The sequence below is a fragment of the Calidris pugnax genome, unplaced genomic scaffold (assembly GCF_001431845.1).
Source record: "Calidris pugnax isolate Ruff unplaced genomic scaffold, ASM143184v1 scaffold188, whole genome shotgun sequence".
Classification (NCBI taxonomy): Eukaryota; Metazoa; Chordata; class Aves; order Charadriiformes; family Scolopacidae; genus Calidris; species Calidris pugnax.
The window spans coordinates 8,565,193-8,585,324 of NW_015091257.1; the positions used below are offsets into that span (position 1 = coordinate 8,565,193).

General features: G+C 38.6%; 1 protein-coding gene across 1 annotated transcript in view; it reads right to left on the reverse strand.

Moving 5' to 3' along the window:
- The window catches only part of ANOS1 (anosmin 1), a 128,113-nt gene extending 116,336 nt beyond the window's left edge, over nucleotides 1–11,777 (reverse strand). Inside the window, exon 1 of the mRNA XM_014960175.1 lies at nucleotides 11,616–11,777. Coding sequence (XP_014815661.1) covers nucleotides 11,616–11,777 — 162 coding nt within the window. The remainder of the gene's footprint in view (nucleotides 1–11,615) is intronic.
- Nucleotides 11,778–20,132: the final 8,355 nt, after the last annotated feature.

Consider the following 20,132-nt stretch of genomic DNA (forward strand, 5'->3'; position numbering starts at 1 on the left):
TGCTTACAAAACGAAAAACTTGTGTAAGGAGCTGTAAAAAAAAAAATTATCTCTACTTCACAAACTCTCTTGAAATGCCTTTCCCAGTCATCTTGCCCCACTTCCACCCTCCTAAGAGCTAAAATACATTTTTCACTAAACTAGTATCAATGTAGGGCACTTTGTCATTTCATGTTACTCTCACTATAGCGTTCAACTCTTCCTGTTGTTTTATAGGGAAGCACCTGTTATGTGCTCAGCACTTCCAAGTACTTGAGAAGAACAGCCTGGGAATTATGGAGCTCGCACTGTAAAAGCAGACTGGGAAAATGGACCAGGAACAGCAAATGCTATGCATTTACATACAGTTTAGCAAGACTTGCTGTTAATAAAATGCCAGAATGCAGTGGGATTTTAAGGACAGAACAGGAGCTTTGTGAATGACAGCAGACAGGAGTAATTTTGGGCTTAGAAAGAGTAAGTAGAAAAGAAGAAAACATAGGGCTACAAATTTGATTAGGGGACTGGAGCATCTGCCATACACAGAGAGGCTGGGAGAGCTGTGACTTGTTCAGCCTGAAGAGAAGGCTCAGAGGGATGTCACCCATGTTTGTAAATACCTGATAGGAGGCAATGAAGAGGAGGGAGCCAGGCTCTTATCAGTCATGCCCACTGGCCACACAAGAGGCAACGGGCACAAATTAAAAAACAAACAAACAAAAAAAAAAACCCCAAAAAACACCAAAACCAAAACCCCAAACCCAACCAAACAGGAAATAACAAAAACCTTTTAACTGTGCAAGTGGTCAAACACTGGAACAGGTTGCCCAGAGAGGTTCTGGTCTTCATCTGACTGGACATGGTCCTGGACAACCCACTCTAGCTGACCCTGCTTGAGTAAGAGGGTTACACTACAAGATTTCAAGAGAGCCCTTTCAAACTAAACAATTCACTGATTCTTTGGTAGGTTTGTAAGAAACAGGTAGATGGGCATACTGAATAATGACACTAGTGGAGAGAAAGAGGCAAAATACCCCATGAAGATTTTCAGATGATAAGTTAAGGAAAGGGAAGGTTTTAAACAAGAATTAGGTTAAGATTTGAAAGTTAAATCCAATAGCAATGTGAAGTCAGTGGGGGAATTCAAAACACAACATAAAGCAATTTATTGCCATTGCACAAGAATAGCAAACCTCTAGTGCAGTATTATTACCTTTGAAGTATCTGAGTCAATCTTGTAGACTATTTCATTGGTCCAGACCCTAATAGTCTTTCACAAATCAAGTAGTACCCTGACCCACACAGCTGTAAGTGGGAGGCTGATCAACAAATGTAATGGTTACTGTAATTCTTAGGGTCAAGTGGATAACATAAAGGGGAAGTTACTGGTCAAAGTAAACAAGATGAGTAAAACAGACCTTTCACCTGCGTGCAGTCAGCATATGTATATAGTCAGTGGGTTAATATGCATAGAAAAAAAAATCAGTTGTGAAAATGGGCGGACGTTTTCTGCTTTTCTCCTGAACCCACTAAGGAAATCGCATTTCATTTCAATAAGCAATATACTGAAATTGCCAGATGACAACATCTGTACATAGGATAAAGACAAGAATACTATTTTCTACCCTTAGGCACATTGGAAATTGTAAGTAAACATGTATAAGATCAGCTCCAGAAAACACAAATCTAATAACAACCGTATCTGGGCAAAATTCTTCTCTCAACACTGAACATGCATCTCTCTACTCAAAATTTCTCATTCACGTCAATTAGAATTACACTTCAGGAAAAGCTGGAATCCATACAGATTTCATTATGTGACTTTTATTTATAAAATCTATCCTAGAGAAGAAAAAGGAAAAAGTGTTCTAAGACCTATCACTTTCACAAATGATAAACAAATCCCTAACAAAAAATGTCACAAATGTTTCTCAACAACAGAAGCAGACATTTTGTTTTTGACACTAGTTATATCCAACCATTGGTATTTTAAACACTGATCTATCCTACCCTTCCCTCCCTAGCAGCTGCCATCACACCCAAAATTAATAAAGATGAAGCATGTTGTCATTTAGAGGGAATTTTTCCAGTATTTGATCAGTATATGATCCAGTAATAAGGGATACAAAGGTGTACCTGAGCCAATAGACTACTGGTGTTGAAAACAATTTGAATTCTTTACACTGAAATGACAGATTAGATTATTATATGTTATATGAGATCAATACATTAAAGACACCGCTTCTTCATTTATATAACCAATACCCCAGAATGCTTTAAATTAATTGCTTAGGTAACTCAGAGTATGAGATACCATAGAAAATATGACTAATATGAGGAGTAAAAGGAGAAGTCAGCACAAAGGAGATTTTGATTTGTATATCTATAAATGTAACCCATATCAAAATATTATTTTATTTATTTTTGTTTCTAAAACAGTCAATAGATGATAGGCATTAAAATATTTTTAATTGCAACATAAAACCCAAACACCTTGCTATGATGCAAGATTTAAGTCCAATAAATGTACTGGATCTATCTGATTCCAGTTTTAACTGTCTTCTCGGCCCCAGTAAGACAATACACTTTGCAGAGCTTCTATTCTACACTTCTCTGCTGGGCCAGCTGTTGGCAATAGAAGCTGGATTTTTAGGTAGTTATGTATGTGAAAGTAAAGAAGGGAGTGTCTACTTGTCCGTTTCTCTCCCCAGACAAGTTTTTGACCAATGTGTGTCCCGGAATGAGTAGAGATGATTGAGATCCAGGTGCTGGTCCAACAACTGTGTGTGAAGAAATACAGAGCCCAACCCCACCCAGACCATTTTTCTTTGTCTCCCCACTTTGCAGCTCCACTTTCTCATGCTCTTGTTTATGAGGCCACTTTCACATTACTCAATAAGTGTGACAAGCTGACAGTAATCTACTGATAGAGCAAAAGAAAAGAAATGCTAAATTTTAACTCTTATTATCTAGACCAAATCTCACTGGAACCTCAAGACATAAAGTAAGTTCTACATGTAATAGCAACCCTAAGTTCTACATGTAATAGCAACCCTAAAGCTCTGATTTTTAAAGAAAAAGCCACCAAATTTTCAAGACTCAGCTTCGTGCTTAATACAGTAAAGATTAAAAGAACAAATTTCAGGAACTAATCCAAGTTACTTGATTAACTTTCACTGTTTTTATTAACATATAAACAGAACACACAGATATTGTCACATAAAAATACATTAGCTTGTGTGTACAATAATTCTCAAGTATTATTTTAATTCTAACCAACAGAATCAAAAACTTTTCTCCTGGATAAACTGTAGAAAAATGCTTGACCTTAAAATAAAAATAAAAAACCTTCAATGGCAAAGTTTCTTAGGGACTATAAGAAATCGAAAAACACCAGATAATTTCTGTAATTGAAGGGTTAAAAAAAAAAAGTATTTGTTCCATTCAATTTCTAATAAAAATTCTTATTCTTCTGAGATCACAAGATTCTTTTTTTTAAAAAAAAGAAAACCAAACACCCACCATAAAGTACCATTAATAAGAATGAACAAAGGTGAAAAGAGCCAAACAGAAGAAAAAAGAAACACAAAACTGTACAATAACATGAACGGCATAAGCTCAAACAAAACAACAGAACCATGGACAAAGACAAAAAACCGTTGGTTATAAATCTATTTCCAAAGAAGTTGCCAACAAACTTCACTGACTACAGCACTAATTTTATCTCAGTACTCATATTCACAGTGGAAGCCAACCAGGCAATTAATAGGATCCCAAGAAAGCCCTCAGTCTGCTTCAACTCTGTACAAGCAGATAAGTAGGAGTGCATGATGACAGTGAATAAATAACCACTGGCCCCCAAAATAACAATTTATTTAATGATCCTATAATTGTGGTAATCACAACAGAGCATTTTTAACATATTGAAATTACCTACCTCTTGTCAAAACAGGACAAGCATTCAAGAGCTCTCAAGTTTTATCTTGTAATACAGACCTCTGGAGAGATCTTATTAAATTAAATTACATATAAAATCATTCATGCATATTTTGCTGCTCAGTCATGTGGTTGTGACTTGCTCCATTAAAAAAAAAAAATAAATAAATAAAGAGCCATTTGGCACATAGGTAGCAATCTTCAACTGTCCCTGTGCAAGCTACAAAGCTACAACCATTTTAGTGTATTAAATTTGCACCTCTGAAAAATTAGTTCTCAAAGGTATTCATCTTCAAACCAGCAATTGTTGTCTACACTTGTACTGGAAGGCAATGGTATAACAGCTTGAATTAACTTCAGAGGTACTTCATTAACTAAACACACTTGAACAATATCTCATCAACAGTTCTCTTCAACTACTAATCGGAGGGATTCCATGGGAAGCTTGGGAGCTAGAAAGTGCTGGGAGTTTTTCAGGAACACTCTCTTGGAAGCACAAAAACAGTTCATCCCCTATAAAAGGTAAGGGAAGTAGGCGGAGCAAGAGACCTCCTTGTCTTAAGTATTACCTTCTGCAAAACCAAGAGAAACGTAGCAGAGATGGAAAAGAAGACAAATACCTGCTGAGAACTACAAGGGCTTTACCAGAGCATGCAGAAATGTGGTCAGATAAGCAAAAGCTCAGCTCGAATAGAAATTGGCCAAAGATGTCAAAAACTAAAAGAAAGGGTTCTTCAGGTCATAAACAACAGGCAGAAACAGAAGAAAAATATTGGCGTGCTGTTAAACAGAAGATGTAAATTAGTCAACAACAATGCTGACAAAGAATTGGTTCTTAACACTTTCTTTACCTCCGGCTTTACCAGCACTATTGGGCCCCAGGCCTTGGGAATAAAAATCCAGGCTGATGCAAATACAGACCCACTGTCAGTGAAGGAAGAGTTGGTATTGAACTATTACAGGCAGTCAACCCCTACAAATCAACAGGCCCTGACAATATCCACCCAAGAGTGTTAGGAGAGCTGGCTGACATAATCTTTGGGAAGTCATGGAGATCAGGCAACAACGCAAAAGACTGTAAAGAGGCAAATGTTACCACCATCTACAAGAAGGGCCTAAAGGAGGACCTGCTCGGTTGATGTGGGACAAGCAGCGAACATTGTCTACCTGGGTTTCTCCAAGGATTTCAACACGGCTCCCCACAGCCTCCTCTTGGAGAAACTCATGCATTACCATCTAGACAAGTGGTCTGTGCGGTGGGTGGGGAACTGGCTGACAGGTCCCGCTCAGAGGGTGGTGGTAAACAGCTCCTTTTCAAACTGGCAGCCTGTCACGAGTGGGATCAATACTGGGCCCAACGCTGTTTAGTATCTTCGTAAGTGATCTGGGTGACGGGCTCAAGTGTACTCTGACAAATTTTGCAGATGACACCAAACTGAGTGGGGAAGCAGACATTTTGGAAGGGAGAGCCAACATTCAGGAAGACCTGGACAGGCTGGAAGAGGGGGCTAGCAAGAACCTTATGAAGTTCAACAAGGACAAGTGTAAGGTCTTGAAGCTGGGAAAATATAATCCAGGAATGAAGCATAGGTTGTGATCTACCTGGCTGGGAAGCAGCTCTGTGGAAAAGGACCTGGAGTTCCTGCTGAACAACAAGCTCAGTATGAGTGAACAGTGTGCTGCTACGTCAAAGACAGCCAAGAAGATGCTGGGTTGCATGAATAAGGTCATCATCAGTAGAGATAAGACATTATCCCATTCAGCACTTGTCAGGCCACATCTGGAATGCTGTATTCAATTTTGGTCCCCACTATACAAAAAAGATGTGGACAGGCTGGAGAAGGTCCAGAGAAGGGCTACCAAAATGATCAAAGAACTGAGAAGGCTGCCACATAAGGAAAGGCTGAGGAAACTGGGCTTGTTCAGCCTTGAGAAAAGAAGGCTTAAGGGAGACCTTATCAACACATTCTGGTGTTTAAGGGGTGGCTACAAAGAAGATGGAGACTCCTTTTTTACAAGGAGTCACATGGAAAACATGAGGGGTAATGGGTACAAGTAAATCCTGGGGAGATTCCCATTGGAAACAAGTGGAAAAATTTTCACAATGAGAACAATCAGCCATTGGAATAATCTCCCCAGGGAGGTGGTGGATTCCCCATCATTGGACACTTCTAAGATTCAGCTGGACAGGGTGCTGGGCCATCTTGGCTAGACTTTTTTTGCCAAGAAAAGCTGGACCAGATGATCCTTGAGGTCCCTTCCAACCTGGTATTTTATGATTCTATGGAAATAATAGAAAAGTCATTAAATTAACTTACATTATCTTTTATTGCTGTATCAGTCACTGTCTTATAAATTGATGCAACTTCCAAATAGAATTTCTCCACTGTGTATCAGATGTAAATAGCTGTGCCAACAAAAGGTGCTTCTGTGTTTCAAAGTCCCCCCACAAACTAGCTGGATGTTGCTGTCATCTGCATCTAACCTCTAACCACAAATCACCTTAAAAAGTTATGTTATTATAAACCCCAACCACAAAATAAAGGTAGACACTTTAAAAAAATTTTCCTTTAGAAAAATGTCATCTGAGATATTTAGCAGAATCACACTTATATAAAATTCTTCCACTGAGGTGTTGAGAAGCACTGAAAGGAATTTGCATTTTTAAAAGGTTAACTCAATCCCTTGCATTGCTTTGAAAGTTTCAGTTAGGTAACGCAATTCTTTGACTTTGCATTGCAAAAACATAGAGAAACAAAGCTTGCCTGAAACAAGAGAACATTAAGCTAAAGTTCAGCTATGCTAACAATTTCACCAAGTTTATATTAAGCTGCTTTCTTATGGAAAACATATTACCTTCCTAAGAAAGAATCAAAACATGAAGTAACGTGACTATGAAGTATATGTTAAGTAATTTAAAATTTAGACTATTGTTGCATTTTTTTAATAAAATAATACTAATTTGTAGCATACTTTCAAGGTTTCAAGGTTTCATTTATTTCAAGGTTTTTTTAAGAATGATGAAATTTCATTGAAAAATGCAGCCCTTAGCAGCATGGCACAGGTAATAGGAATTGTTGCACTCTCTTCATGTACTAACGTTGTTATAATCTAGTTTTCATGCTGATAAAAGCGATCAACTTTGGTTTCTTTTCCTGAGATGCAACAGTCAATAGCATATGGGTCCATTTCCATTCCCATTCATTTCAATGGAAACAAGAACCAATAATCTAACTCTTCAAGTGTAGAGAAGAAGTTTTCATGTGTTAAAATCAAGATTTATCATCAGCATTTACATAGATTACATTATTAAAAAAATTAAAAACAATGCTACTTGGCTTTAATCCCATTTGCAGTACAACGTTCACAGAATAAAAAATAGATATTGATGTTAAAAAGCATAAATTCTTGTAGGAATACATTTTCAGGAAAATTTGGCAAAAATACTACCTTAACTATTTTCAGGTAAATATCCAATTGATGCATCTGTCATGACATTTACAAGCAGTCAGCGCTAGAATGTGCAATTCCACTTTGACCCACCAAAGCTCCCAAACCATTGTTGTTTCTATCCAAGCACCACAGAAAGACTTTTGCACAGGGAGAATCAATTGACAATTAGCTCACCTACCCTCTAGGCTTTCAGGTGCTAAGATAGGACAGGGCATCAGTAGAACCACTGGGATTTGTATCAAGATGTTTTTCAATGAAATTCAGTGTCAGGCTGAAAATTAAACACCCAAACTGAATGAAATGTTGAATGTTGGCATACCTTGCTGCTATGACCAAAAATACTGAAAGAACAAAAAAAGATACACCAGATTTTAGCCAGTGTAAGGTTTGTTGATAACCACAAAATTATATTGGTGTAGGTAAGCTTGGTTCTTATCCTCAAACATGGTTCCAGCAAGAGTAAATCACTCGGTTTAAATTTTTAATATTTTATTATAGGTTGATTTTTCCCAAAAAAATATAAACAGGTGCTTCTGAAAACAGGCTAAAATGAAAAACACTTAATCTACAGACAAGAGATTGAAAGCAACTAGGTAACTTAAATGAGAGGGGGAAAAACAAGGACATACCTTTGAACACTGTTTATGATTCTGGCACCAAGCAAGTGACCCATTGTTCTGAAAAACAAAGAAAAAATACATGAATATTAATAAATCTTTAAGACTAGACATGATCACTCTAACAGGTTTAAACAGAATTCACCTTCCAGTTCTGCTAAGAGAATGATGTTGTGTCACAACTTTAGTACTAATCCTGACTCCAACTCCCTTGTGTTGAATAAAAGACTCAGGCAAGTGTAAAGTGATCAGAGAAAAGTTAGGAAAGCATTTCATCAAGCAAGACTGGTTAAAAAGTGACTTAAATCACCTTTTAGTCCATCTTAGTAAACACTATCTAGACTTGCTAGGAAGCAAACAAAAGGTAACCCTTTTATTTAAGAAATTTATATAGATTGGTAGTGATTCATGAACAGAAAGCCCATTAGTCACATTTCAATATTGCACAATACTTAAAATAAATTATCAAGGGAAGATAATGAACGGCCTTGAAGTAAATGGAAAATGCAATTACATGTGACATGAGTTTACCAAAAGTCAACCATGCCAGTTTTATTTTACATTTTTGATAACAAGGTGCATTTCCCAGATGAGAAAACACTATAGCTCTCATTTATCTTGACTGCAGTAAAACAACCAGTACAGAATCACATGCAAAATAATAATTTAAGCTAAAGGAAATGAGAACATGATGAGAAGAGAAAGGTAAATATGAAACTGGCATAGGGACAAACAGCAACCTGCTGTTCTACTAGAGGACCTTCTGAAAGGTCAGCTTCAGATACAGTATTTCCAGTAAAAAAAACACATCTCAGGAAAAAGAAGTGTGTGCTTCTTGGGTTAACACGTATTGATTCCCTTTCTGTATAGTGAAAGACTGAAACAACATTGGGAAGACCCGAGTGACTGTGGACTGAACACAAGAAATGGGGTAAAACTTTACAACACAGAGTGCACATTCATGCACTTAGGAACTTACATGTATATATTTCTTTCATAATTTATAAGCTCATACTCTGGAATCTGAACATAAGATGATTCCAGTAAAATTCTTGTTTACAATCTGACTACAATGGGGAGTCTATGAGGAAGTAATAGGACATCCTATCATATGAATTAGGCAAGGTATTTCCACTGGGATGAACTAATGGGATTGTACTGTGCCTTCACGTTGGCACTGGCTATAGACCCGGAAGTAAGTCTCCATGGAAAATGAATTCAGGTCGGCCAGAATCCAAAGAACTAGCAAGATTATACTTTTTTCTATTTTCTCTTTTTTGAATAAAGGGAGATGTAAATAATAGAACGATATAGAAACGTAATTTTTTATGTATAAAATCACATAAAGCCAAAAATATTCTCTGAATGTACAACAACTACAGTTCAAAAGCAGAAATAGATACATTAGCATGCACTGAAACTAGACCAGTTTCTCAAAACAGCAGTACTCTGTTCTGATCTCAGCAAAGTTTATAAGGTTGAATACAGTGGCTTGCTACCACGGCTATGAAGCCTATACTTTGAAGTTCGATACATCTTAGCAAACATTTAAAGAGATCATGTTTATGCATGTCTTCATAAATGTAGGTAGTCATGCCTTCACACATGCTCCCAAGATGGGGCTGGTAGGTCAAGGGAAATGATCATTCCCTCTACTCCACTCTGGTGAGATGAAACCTGCAGTACTATATCCAGCTCTGGGGTCCTCAGCGCAAGAAAGACATGGAGCAGATCCAGAGGAGGGCCACAAAAATCATCAGAGGGATGGAGCACCTCTCCTATGAGGAAAGGGTGGCAGCTGGGGTTGTTCACCCTGCGGGAGAGAAAGCTCTGGGGATGCCTTATTACAGCCTTTCAGTATATAAAGGAGTCTTATAAGAAAGACTGAGAAAGCCTTGTTACCAAGGCCTCTAGTGATTGGACAAAGGGCAATGGTTTTAAAATGAAAGAGGACAAACACTGCACATCCAAACACATTGGACATAAGGAAGAAATTGTTTATGGTGAGGGAGGTGAGACACTGGAACAGGTTGCCCAGAAAAGTAGCTGATGCACCATCATCGGAAGTACTCAAAGTCAGATTGGACGGGGCAACCTAATCTTGTGAAAGATGTCCCTGCCCAGGACAGAGGATTAGATGAGATGATCTTAAAGGTCCCTTCCAACCCAAACCATTCTGTCCTGTGATTCTAGAACTGAAGAATATTCAAATCATGTACTCACAGAATGATTGAGTTTGGAAGATACCATTGGAGCTCATCTGGTCCAACCCTCTTGCTCAAGCAAGGACACCTACAGCCACTTTCCTAGGACCAGGCTTTTGAATATCTCCAAGGATGGAGACTCTACAACATCTCTGGGCACCCTATTACAGTGCTCAGTAACGCTCACAGAAAAAAAGTATTTCCTGATGGTCAGAGGGAACCTCCTGAGTTTCAGTTTGCCCACTGCCTTCTTGTGGGGTCACTGGGTACCACTAAAAAGAGTGCCCAGGCTCTGTCCTCTTTGCACCCTCCCTTCAGGTATTTATATACACTAATTAGATCTTCCCTCAGCCTTCTCTTCTGTAGGCTAAACAGTCTCAGCTCTCTCAGACTTCCTTCATAGGAGAGATGCTCCAGTCCCTTCAGCATCTTCATGGCCCTTCACAGGACTCTCTCTCCAGCATGTCCTTGTCTCTCTTGTACTGAGGATCCCCAGAACTGGACACAGTACTGCAGCTGTAGTCTCCCCAGTGTTAAGGAGAGGGAAATGATCATCTCCCTTGACCTGCTGGCAATACTTTGCCCAATGCAAATCAGGATACCATCATCCATCTTTGCTGCAAGAGCACACTGCTGGCTCATGTACAACTTGGTGACTACCAGGATCCCCAGGGCCCCCTTTTCTGCAAAGTTACTTTGCAAATCAGGACACCATCATCCATCTTTGCTGCAAGAGCACACTGCTGGCTCATGTACAACTTGGTGACTACCAGGATCCCCAGGGCCCCCTTTTCTGCAAAGTTACTTTCCAGCTAGGTGGCCCCCAGCATACATTTGTGTATGGAGTTGTTCCTCCCCAGATGCAGGACTTTGCACTTCCCCTTGTTGAACTTCATGAAGTTCCTGACAGCCCATTTCTTCAGCCTGTTAAGGTCCCTCTGGATGGCAGCATGACCCTCTGGAACATTCCTATGAGTTTTGTGTCATGAGCAAACTTGATAAGGGTACATTGTGTCCCATCAATTAGAACATTAATGAAGATATTAAACAGGCCTGGACCCAGTATTGACCCCAGGGGCAGACTGCTAGTCTGGCTTCCAACTAGACTTTGTGCAGCTGACCGGCACCCTGTGGGCCTGGCCATCCATCTAGTTTTCAGTCCACCTTGCTGTCTGCTCATCCAACCTGAACACTTTGTCTGTAAGGATCTTACGCGAGACTGCATCAAAGGCCTTACTATAGTCAAATTAGCTCAGCAAGTCTTTCCCTTAATGAAGCCATGCTGACTACTACTGATTATTTTCTTGATCTTAACTTGCCTGAAAATGGTTTTATGGATCATCAGTTCCCCAGGGATTGAGGTGGGGCTGACCCATCAGGGCCCACTGACTTAAGTCATGTCCCGTTTGCTTACACATTCCCTGACCTGATCCTCATCAAGCAAAACTACATCTATCTTGCTCCAGCCTTTCCCCCTGGTCTCTGGGACCTGGCATTCCTGAAGGCTGATCTTGCTAGTAAAGTCTGAGGCAAAGAAGGCATTCAATACTTCAGCGTTTTCCATGTCCAATGCAATCAGGTCCCCCATCTCTTTAAGCAATGATTTTCCCCAGTCTTCCTTTTGTCTCCCATGTATTTATAGAATCTTTGCTTGTTGTCCTTGATGTCCTTGCCCAGATTCAATTTCGTTTAGGCTTTAGCTTTCCTAAATTCATCCCTGGATGCTCAGACAATATTTCTCTATTCCTTCCAGTTTACCAGTCCTGCTTCCACAGTCTGTAGGCTTCTTTTTTGTGTTTGAGTATTTCTAGGAGCTCCTTGTTCATCCACATAAGCCTCCTGGCATTTTTGCCTTAGTTCCAATTCATTACTCTTGAGCTTGGAGGAGGTGATCCTTGAATATTAATCAGCTTTCTTGGGTCCCCATCCCCTACAAGGCCTCATCCCACGGGACTCTTCCCAGCAGATCTTTGAAGAAGCTAAAGTCTGGTCTCCTGAAATAGTTCCAAAAATTTTCCCACCTGTCACAGGAGCTTGGCCCCAACACAAAAACAAAAATAGAAAGAAGAACCAGAATCCCTTTTTTTCAAGATGCTATACACCAAAAGGACCAGAAAGAACAGCAAGTAAAAGGACAGAAATAAGATGGATTTTGATGCACATGTTCCCATCAGACAGTTTGTGGAAACTAAAGCCTTCATGCAGCAAAGAACATAAATCTGCTCTTAACCTAAACGCAAGTTATTCTAACAATATCAACAGCTAAGCACACTCATCTATGCACTGATGGACCAACAGAATTGAAAAAAAAACATAGATCTACTCCAGAAGCAGCAGGGGAAACAAATTTTTGGTTGGATCAGTCATTTGAGTGCATGTCCTTTCTGTTCTTAAAGAAATGAGCACAGCTCACTAAAATGATTCTATAAAAATACCAATGCTGAGTCACTTCCAAGGACAATTCAGAATCACCCTCCAAATTTTCCTTAAGTGTCTGTTAGCAGGAAAGAAAAAAAGATGCAGGACAGGGTAATTAGGCTACAAACTTGGGTGTTTCAGCTATGTGAGAAAAATCACTGCCTTTTTCATTTTAAGCACAAAGCATATTTTGAATCTGATACAATGCAAAGACAAATCAATAACACAGATTTGGATCACACTGGGAAGTTTAGGAACCGAAACTAAAGTATTGAACTTGTACGTTACTCTTGTACCTTAAGATCCAAACTAATGCAAATTTTACTTATGCTTTCACCTCAACTTTTAATGTGAATTTCAGAAACTTTTTAATATGCCTTTTTTTTATATGAGCTGTAATGCTAAACATTTCTATTCCTGCATTACTTAAGGAACTCTGAGGATGATAAATGTAAAGACATATCCACTCCCTTTCAGTTGTAAACTTATTTAGGAGCAATTTAAAAATTTTAGTTCATACAATTTAATTTCAATATTTTATGAATGTTTATTTTGTCTTATCTTTCTAGCAGTTTACAATGCAATCATTATTTGACTTTATAATACCACTTTTATCTGCTGTTACTGTAGATTTTAGCCAAAACTAAGATTTGCTAGCATAAGAATAGCTAACTATGAGCAATACGTCAGGTCCAACCCCTTCAAAAAGAGAGACACATAAATATAAGAAATAAAACTTTAGAACAGCCATAAATAACATATGCTAGTGGGAATACTTTAGTATTACCCTTAATGCTGTATGAGGATTTATTATTTCCATTTACAGATCTAGCCAGCAGTAATGTTAAAATAATATTTTATGTGCTACTTTCAATTTATCCCCCCTTTCTTCTTCATATAAAATGTGACAGAGGTAGCTGATTGCAATAACAGATTAGAAGCAGCTCGGCCGCTTTGTTTCAGTTATGCTGCTGCTTTCCACTGAACTAGAAAAAGCAGTCCCGCTTTTAAATTGTATCTGTTACTTGAGACAATAGTGCCATAAATGTCCAGATGTGTGGCTTTCCTACTTCATAATTTTAATGTCTACAAATGTCTTTATTTTTCTACTGGAAACTGTTACCATTTCAATTAAAAAGCACATTTAGCAAAACATAACAGTATGGTTTAGCAACTTCACAGGAACTAACAAGATGTGAATGATCTTTCATTGTACAAGGTGAAAGAGCAAATTTTACAGGCTTCCTTTGAGCAACAGAGTAACAGACAAAGTAGGAATGCTAAACGAACACTCTTCTCCTCCACTGTCCATCTTAGCAAATGGTTAATCTAAATTACACAAACATCCAGCTGTAACTTTTTTCTGCTTTTAATCCAGTGTATCTGGGTGGAAGTGTAATCTCAAACCATGAGAAATTTGCATTATATCTGTGGCATTTCACATATTCCCAGATTTCATCCTCAGTTCCCTCACGTCTGTTTCTCTTCAAACCCAATCCTGGTCTGACATGCCAATGAGAGCTTTGACTTCGTCTTTAGCGGTGGCTTCACTCTGCTGTGCAGAAATGGCTCCAAGGAAGAGTTAAATACCACTGTTTCTGCCCATCTATAAGCCATCCACCAGCGTACCTTCAGGGCAATCCTAAAGTATTTTAATCTGTATACTGAAGAAAAGAAACCATGCTTAATGGGGCAAACTCCAAATATTCTGTCTGCCCAGCACCAACACTTCATATGAAAAATGTCAGGCAGACAAGACTAAAACAGTCTCTAACATCACATCATAGAAGGAGACAATGGGAACTCACAGCAGGTACCACCTGAGCCCCACAAACTTTCACACTCTGCCAGAAAAGAAACTGTAGACAAATAGAATCAGGCCTTTAAAGATCAGGACTGCATGACATGTATAAGTTAAGAGTTTACAAAAGCAAAGACAGGAGAAAACAAAGGAAAAAAAAAAAAAGGAAAAGGAAAAGGAAAAGGAAAGAAGTTCCGACAAAAATTACAAGATTAATTGTTCAAATTATTCATGAAAATATAAGCCACAAGGATTTTCAATGAAACTGATAAATTGGTGTCTCTAAACAGTCTTTTCAGTCATTTCAGCAAGTATTATGTGCAAGCTTGCTTTCCTTTGGTAAACCACAAACGTCCTTGGGCCTAAACAGTTAAGATAGAAACATCTGTGTTCTGTGCCCTCTTATGCCTTGAAAAAAGACAAGTTGTGCAGCATCTCTTATAAGAAAAAATGCATGTAGAGAGGCAATGAAGAATCAATCTTCATCTATCTACAGTGTGCCCCAGGGAAAAAAAATTAATAACCTTCACAAGCAAGTAAAAACTGGCCTTTCATTGGAGCAATGGCAAAAAAAAAAAAAAATTCCTTCATTTGCATCTCTATCAATAATTATGTTAGGAGATACAACCCTTCTTTTGAAATGCCAGAGATCAGCTGTGAAAAATAAACTACCCATTTAATCTGCTATGAAAATACCTGTATAGCTATTACCAGTTTTGCAAGTCTTTTCTCCCCTGCCCAATCTTCAATTCACTTTTGAGTGAAACCGCTACCTCTCAGAAGTGGCCTCTACTGACAACCTCAGTGATTCTTTCAAAATGACAAAAAAGCATAGAAATAAGCCCTTCAAATAACAGTACCCACTGACGTGAAAAAGAGCATTTGAGTAGACAAATCAATAGCTGCTGCCATGATGAATTTGAAGAGACAGGTTCCCAACATTTTCCGTAACCTTTCAAAAATCTCAACAGCATGAAAATATACGTGATGGTAAAATATAATTTATACTGTGCCTGACATACATTTCCTGACTGCGTGCTCACTAAGATACAAATTAATATAGGGACTTATCTATGGCAGCGCTGTGTGTCCCCTGGCCCAACTCTAAAGTGTGGAATTAAGTTGCAGAATGGAATCAACAAATCCAAGCTAGGCTTTCCAGTTCCTAAATACCAAAGCACACACCTAGGAATGAATTTCAGAAAAGCCTGTATATTTAGTGGGGAGAGATACCAAACCCAGCAGATAGGAAATGCAAAAAAAAAAATATTTCTTAAAGCCTTTCTCTTGAGATTAAACTCAAACTTGTAGCAGATGCATGGACAGGCAAACCACAGTCCCACCTCTCCTGGGCTCTGGTATTTAGTTAGCCTTTTGCATATCAATAACTGACGCACATTTCTCCTTGAAAATATGGCAGAAAAATGAAAAGCTGTTTTATACAACAGCTTGCACCAGTCTTTCACTAGAGCAAATTTAAGCCATTACACACTTTGAAATTACTCTTAGCACAGGCTAGAGTGAAGAATGAAACCTGGCCAACAAAACTGAACCATACTGTAGAAACGAACAGGAGCTACATAGACTCAGAGGCAGTGAATAAGCAAGGTCATAAAGCCCAATTACAAGGTCCGCCTTTGGGAAATAAGACTATTCCTTCAAGGACAATTTATGCAAATATATTTTTAATGTCTTCACTTCTACTTGCTTGTCCAATAAATGGCAAGTTTGAAGACCATCCACTAGAGAAGCCATGGATAGAGGAGGATCAGTATGAAATGAAACCACTCATAAAATGCAACAGAATCCCTGAAATATTCTGGTTCCTTGGCTTCCAATCAGGGAAGATAGGAAGGATAAACAAACAATTGAAATGTGCACATTTTGATCCCTTTATAAAGAACCAAATTCCAGATAGCACAATGTCACATATTCAAGAGTGACAAAAAATGATTCCTGAAACAAAAGTGTAAGAACTGGATGAGCAGCTAATAGCTTGTTCAAAACTTTTGGTCTTTCTTGTTAGTATTCTCTGTAATTTTCCTACTTCTATTATACCTTTTTGATATGGAAGGACAGCAACACTATGCAACATTCAAAATGGTCATGGAATAATTTATACAGCATTATAATATCTTCAGTGCTACTCACTGTTCTTTTTAAAACTCCTTAAGTTTCAGCTTATAGTTTTGATTCCCCCAGAGAAGTTAGCTGATATTTCCTCCTTTGTCAGTGTTTCAATGTTGAGTGTGCAGGTGTCAGTGCCCTGAAGACATGAATAGACCTTAACAGCCTTAAGGTGCCTTACTTGGGGTCTCTACCATCATCTCCTGCCCACAGACCCAGAAGTCCCATTTCAGCCTGGATGGGGCCTTCCATGAGATATCCTGTAGTTCTGCCTGTCTCTGGCCCTGCCTCCTGGATGGACATCTCACCTATGCTGTAGGCAGCTCATATCCTGTAGCCTGTCTCTGGCTCAACCTGGTACCCCTTGCTGAGGTATCGTGTCCTGCCCTGTCTCTGGCCCCATCTCCTTTTAGAATAGAATCATAAAATAGTTTGGGTTGGAAGGGACCTTTAGAGGTCATCTAGTCCAAAACCCCCTGCAACAAGCAGGGACATCTTCAACTAGATCAGGTTGCTCAGAGCCTTGTCCAACCTGACCTCGAATTTTTCCAGGGATGGGGCATCTACCACCCCTCTGGGCAACATGTGCCAGTGTTTCACCATCCTCATTTAAAAAAAATTCTTCCTTTTATGTAGTCTAAATCTACCCTCTTTTAGCTTAAAATCATTACGCCTATCTCCTATCAGAAGAGGCCCTCCTAAAAAGTTTGTCCTGATTTTTCTTATAAGCTCTCTTTAAGTACTAAAAGGCTGCAATAAGGTCTCCCCAGAGTCGCCTTTTCTCCAAGCTGAATAACCTCAACTCTCTCAGCCTGTCTTCATAGGAGAGGTGTTCCAGTCCTCTGATATCTTCGTGGCCCACTGGAGCCATTCCAATGGATCCATGTCTTTCCTGTGCTGAGGGCTCCAGAGCTGGATGCAGTACTCCATGTGAGACTTCACTAGAGCAGAGTGGAGGGGCAGAATCACCTCCCTTGCCCTGCTGGCCATGCTTCTTTTGATGCGGCCCAGGATGCGACTGGCCTTCTGGGCTGCAAGCGCACATTTCTGGCTCATGTTGAGCTTCTCATCAACCAACACCCCCAAGTCCTTCTCCTCAGGGCTGCTCCCCAGAGCTCAGACTTTATTCTAGTTAAAAGTACAAAACAAAATTTCAACAACAAAACCAAATAAAGATCACCCAAAACAGGCAAAACAACGAAACATGTAAAGTCTACCAAAACAAACAAAAAAATCTCTGACTAGGACTCTAACATGAGAAAAGGTAAGAGAACAAACAGTACTCAGTGGATATCAGTCACACTGTTTAATATATTACCATTAGACACTTGGATAACTTTATGAGTTTTTTACAAAACCTTACATAGAAATACAGCATTAAGCGTAACTGTGTACATATATTTTCTCTGTCATCTTACAAGTACATACAACTCTTTTTATAAAAAAAAATTAACCGAGCAACAGTATTTTGAAAAGGTAGTAAAAGAGAGGAACACATTTTCAAACATACATTTGGAGTTCTATTACTGTGACTAGCCACTGTAATCCTTCACAGCTAAATCAAATGTACATCCTCCTTAGCAGAAGCCATTTCTATACCGCAGATGTTTAAACTGTAGGAAAAGTAAGTGTTGGTTACTGGTTAACCCAAAGTAATTAAGTTAAAGAGGTGACCGAATGCAAGAAATAGTTATAAAACTGATCAGCCTAACAATTTATTCTGGTGACTTAACTGCAGTTTGTAAAATCAAAATCAAATTATCATGGGTTACAGCTTGACTAACACTGCAGTCTAATTTTAAACATCTGGACTTAACACCAGAAAATGGATATCACAATAATTCTTAAAAAGTCTTATTAGTGTTTTTTTTGGATTTATACTAATGCTGCCATCACCTGTAATGTACTAACTCCTGTCACAATGATATGGTGGGTCCTCCTGTAGATGAATGGCTACAAATAGAACTGTATTGTCCTAAACCTTGCATTGATATTCCCTAAACAGTTCGTACAAAGTCACCTTCAACCCTGGTTTCTATTATAGACTGTTTTCATTAAAGTTTACACTGAAGTATTTAAAGCCACAACTTTACATGCACCAAAACTATAACACAGAAAAAACATTTCGATCAGAGTAATTACAAAAGAAATTAAGTAAAATCAGCAACCACCACCTAAATGGTGAGAAACAACAGTACTTGTTCTCTGGCTGTCATCATTAGTAGGTTCCTAGAAAGACAGTCATCAAAATCCAAAGTCATTACCAGTGAAACAGTAAGAGAGCAGTAGTTTTGAAAATACAGACTATGTATTGCTTGGATCAAATTTTCATCTCAAGTATGGAACACCTTCTCCCTTTTTACAGCAGTGTCCTCTCAAATACATAAAAAAAACCCTAGATAAACACAAGCTGTAAAAACAAATGAGCCACAGGAATCCTTGTGTCTCCACTGCACTTGTGAGTTATGACTGCCTTCTTGTGGTTTCACAGACTTCACTCTTACCACTTCTAAGACTGATCTCAGCTGAGGTCTTATTCTGCTAAGCAGAAGTTTCTATCAATCTGTAAAAGAATCCAGATGAAATAAACTTCATTAAGCAATAGGACGAATTAAATACACTGACACTAACTTGAAGATATTAAAATTAAATGTGGAATTTTACACTAAAGCATGTACTTTGGGCCAAATCCTGCATACATTTCTTGGGGTTAAGTAATCCAGTTGAAGTGAACAGAAACTAATCTAATAGCATTAATATGAAAAGCAAAATATGGATTATTGACGGTTTGTAGGCCTTATTTCAAAACCCCCACACTTCCAAAAAATCTAACGTGCCTATTTTGTCATGTCATGAAGTACATTTGCTATAAAAGTGAAATGAGACAATGAAACCATACACCAGCTCAAGAATGTGACAGAAACGTAGCCCAATGGGAAATTAACACTGAAAAGAACAAAATACTTTTTTAGAATGTAATGTTTACTTATACAAAATATCATATAAATGTAGGCATACATTGCCTACTTTAGTGTACTTGAAAAAACATTACTAATTTATCAAAAAACAGTAATATTCCAGGTTTCAGAAATGCATGCATGCTGCTTTTAATGCTGATTTGCCTTTATAACTGAAAATTATAGTCCATATTACTATTCTGTATAATTATAAGATTACTGGTTAGTTGGGTGGTTCCCAAGAGCATGTGATGTGGTGCATTTACCACAGGCTGGATTCACTTGCTCTCGCCTGCACTGCCTATCAGCTGATCATTCCAGAATCAGCTACAAACACCCCAGGGTGTCTCCACACTAGGAAGTTGTGTGAACCACAGGAACCCATCTGTTGAGCAAAACAACTGGTGTTGATGGACTTGATGTCTGCGCTACACATATGCCAACTTCCCCTTTCCCTTCAACTAGTTTTAGTCTGGTCCAATGGACACACACACATACAATGCTCATTAGTCACTTAAGCACATTAGGTCCCCCTGGATCATCTCTTCCAGTTACATTCACCCAGAAGAAATCCACTGCATGAACTCTCAGACTGGTCCACGATGTGAAATAAAAGATGATCATGATGCTCAGGAGACTC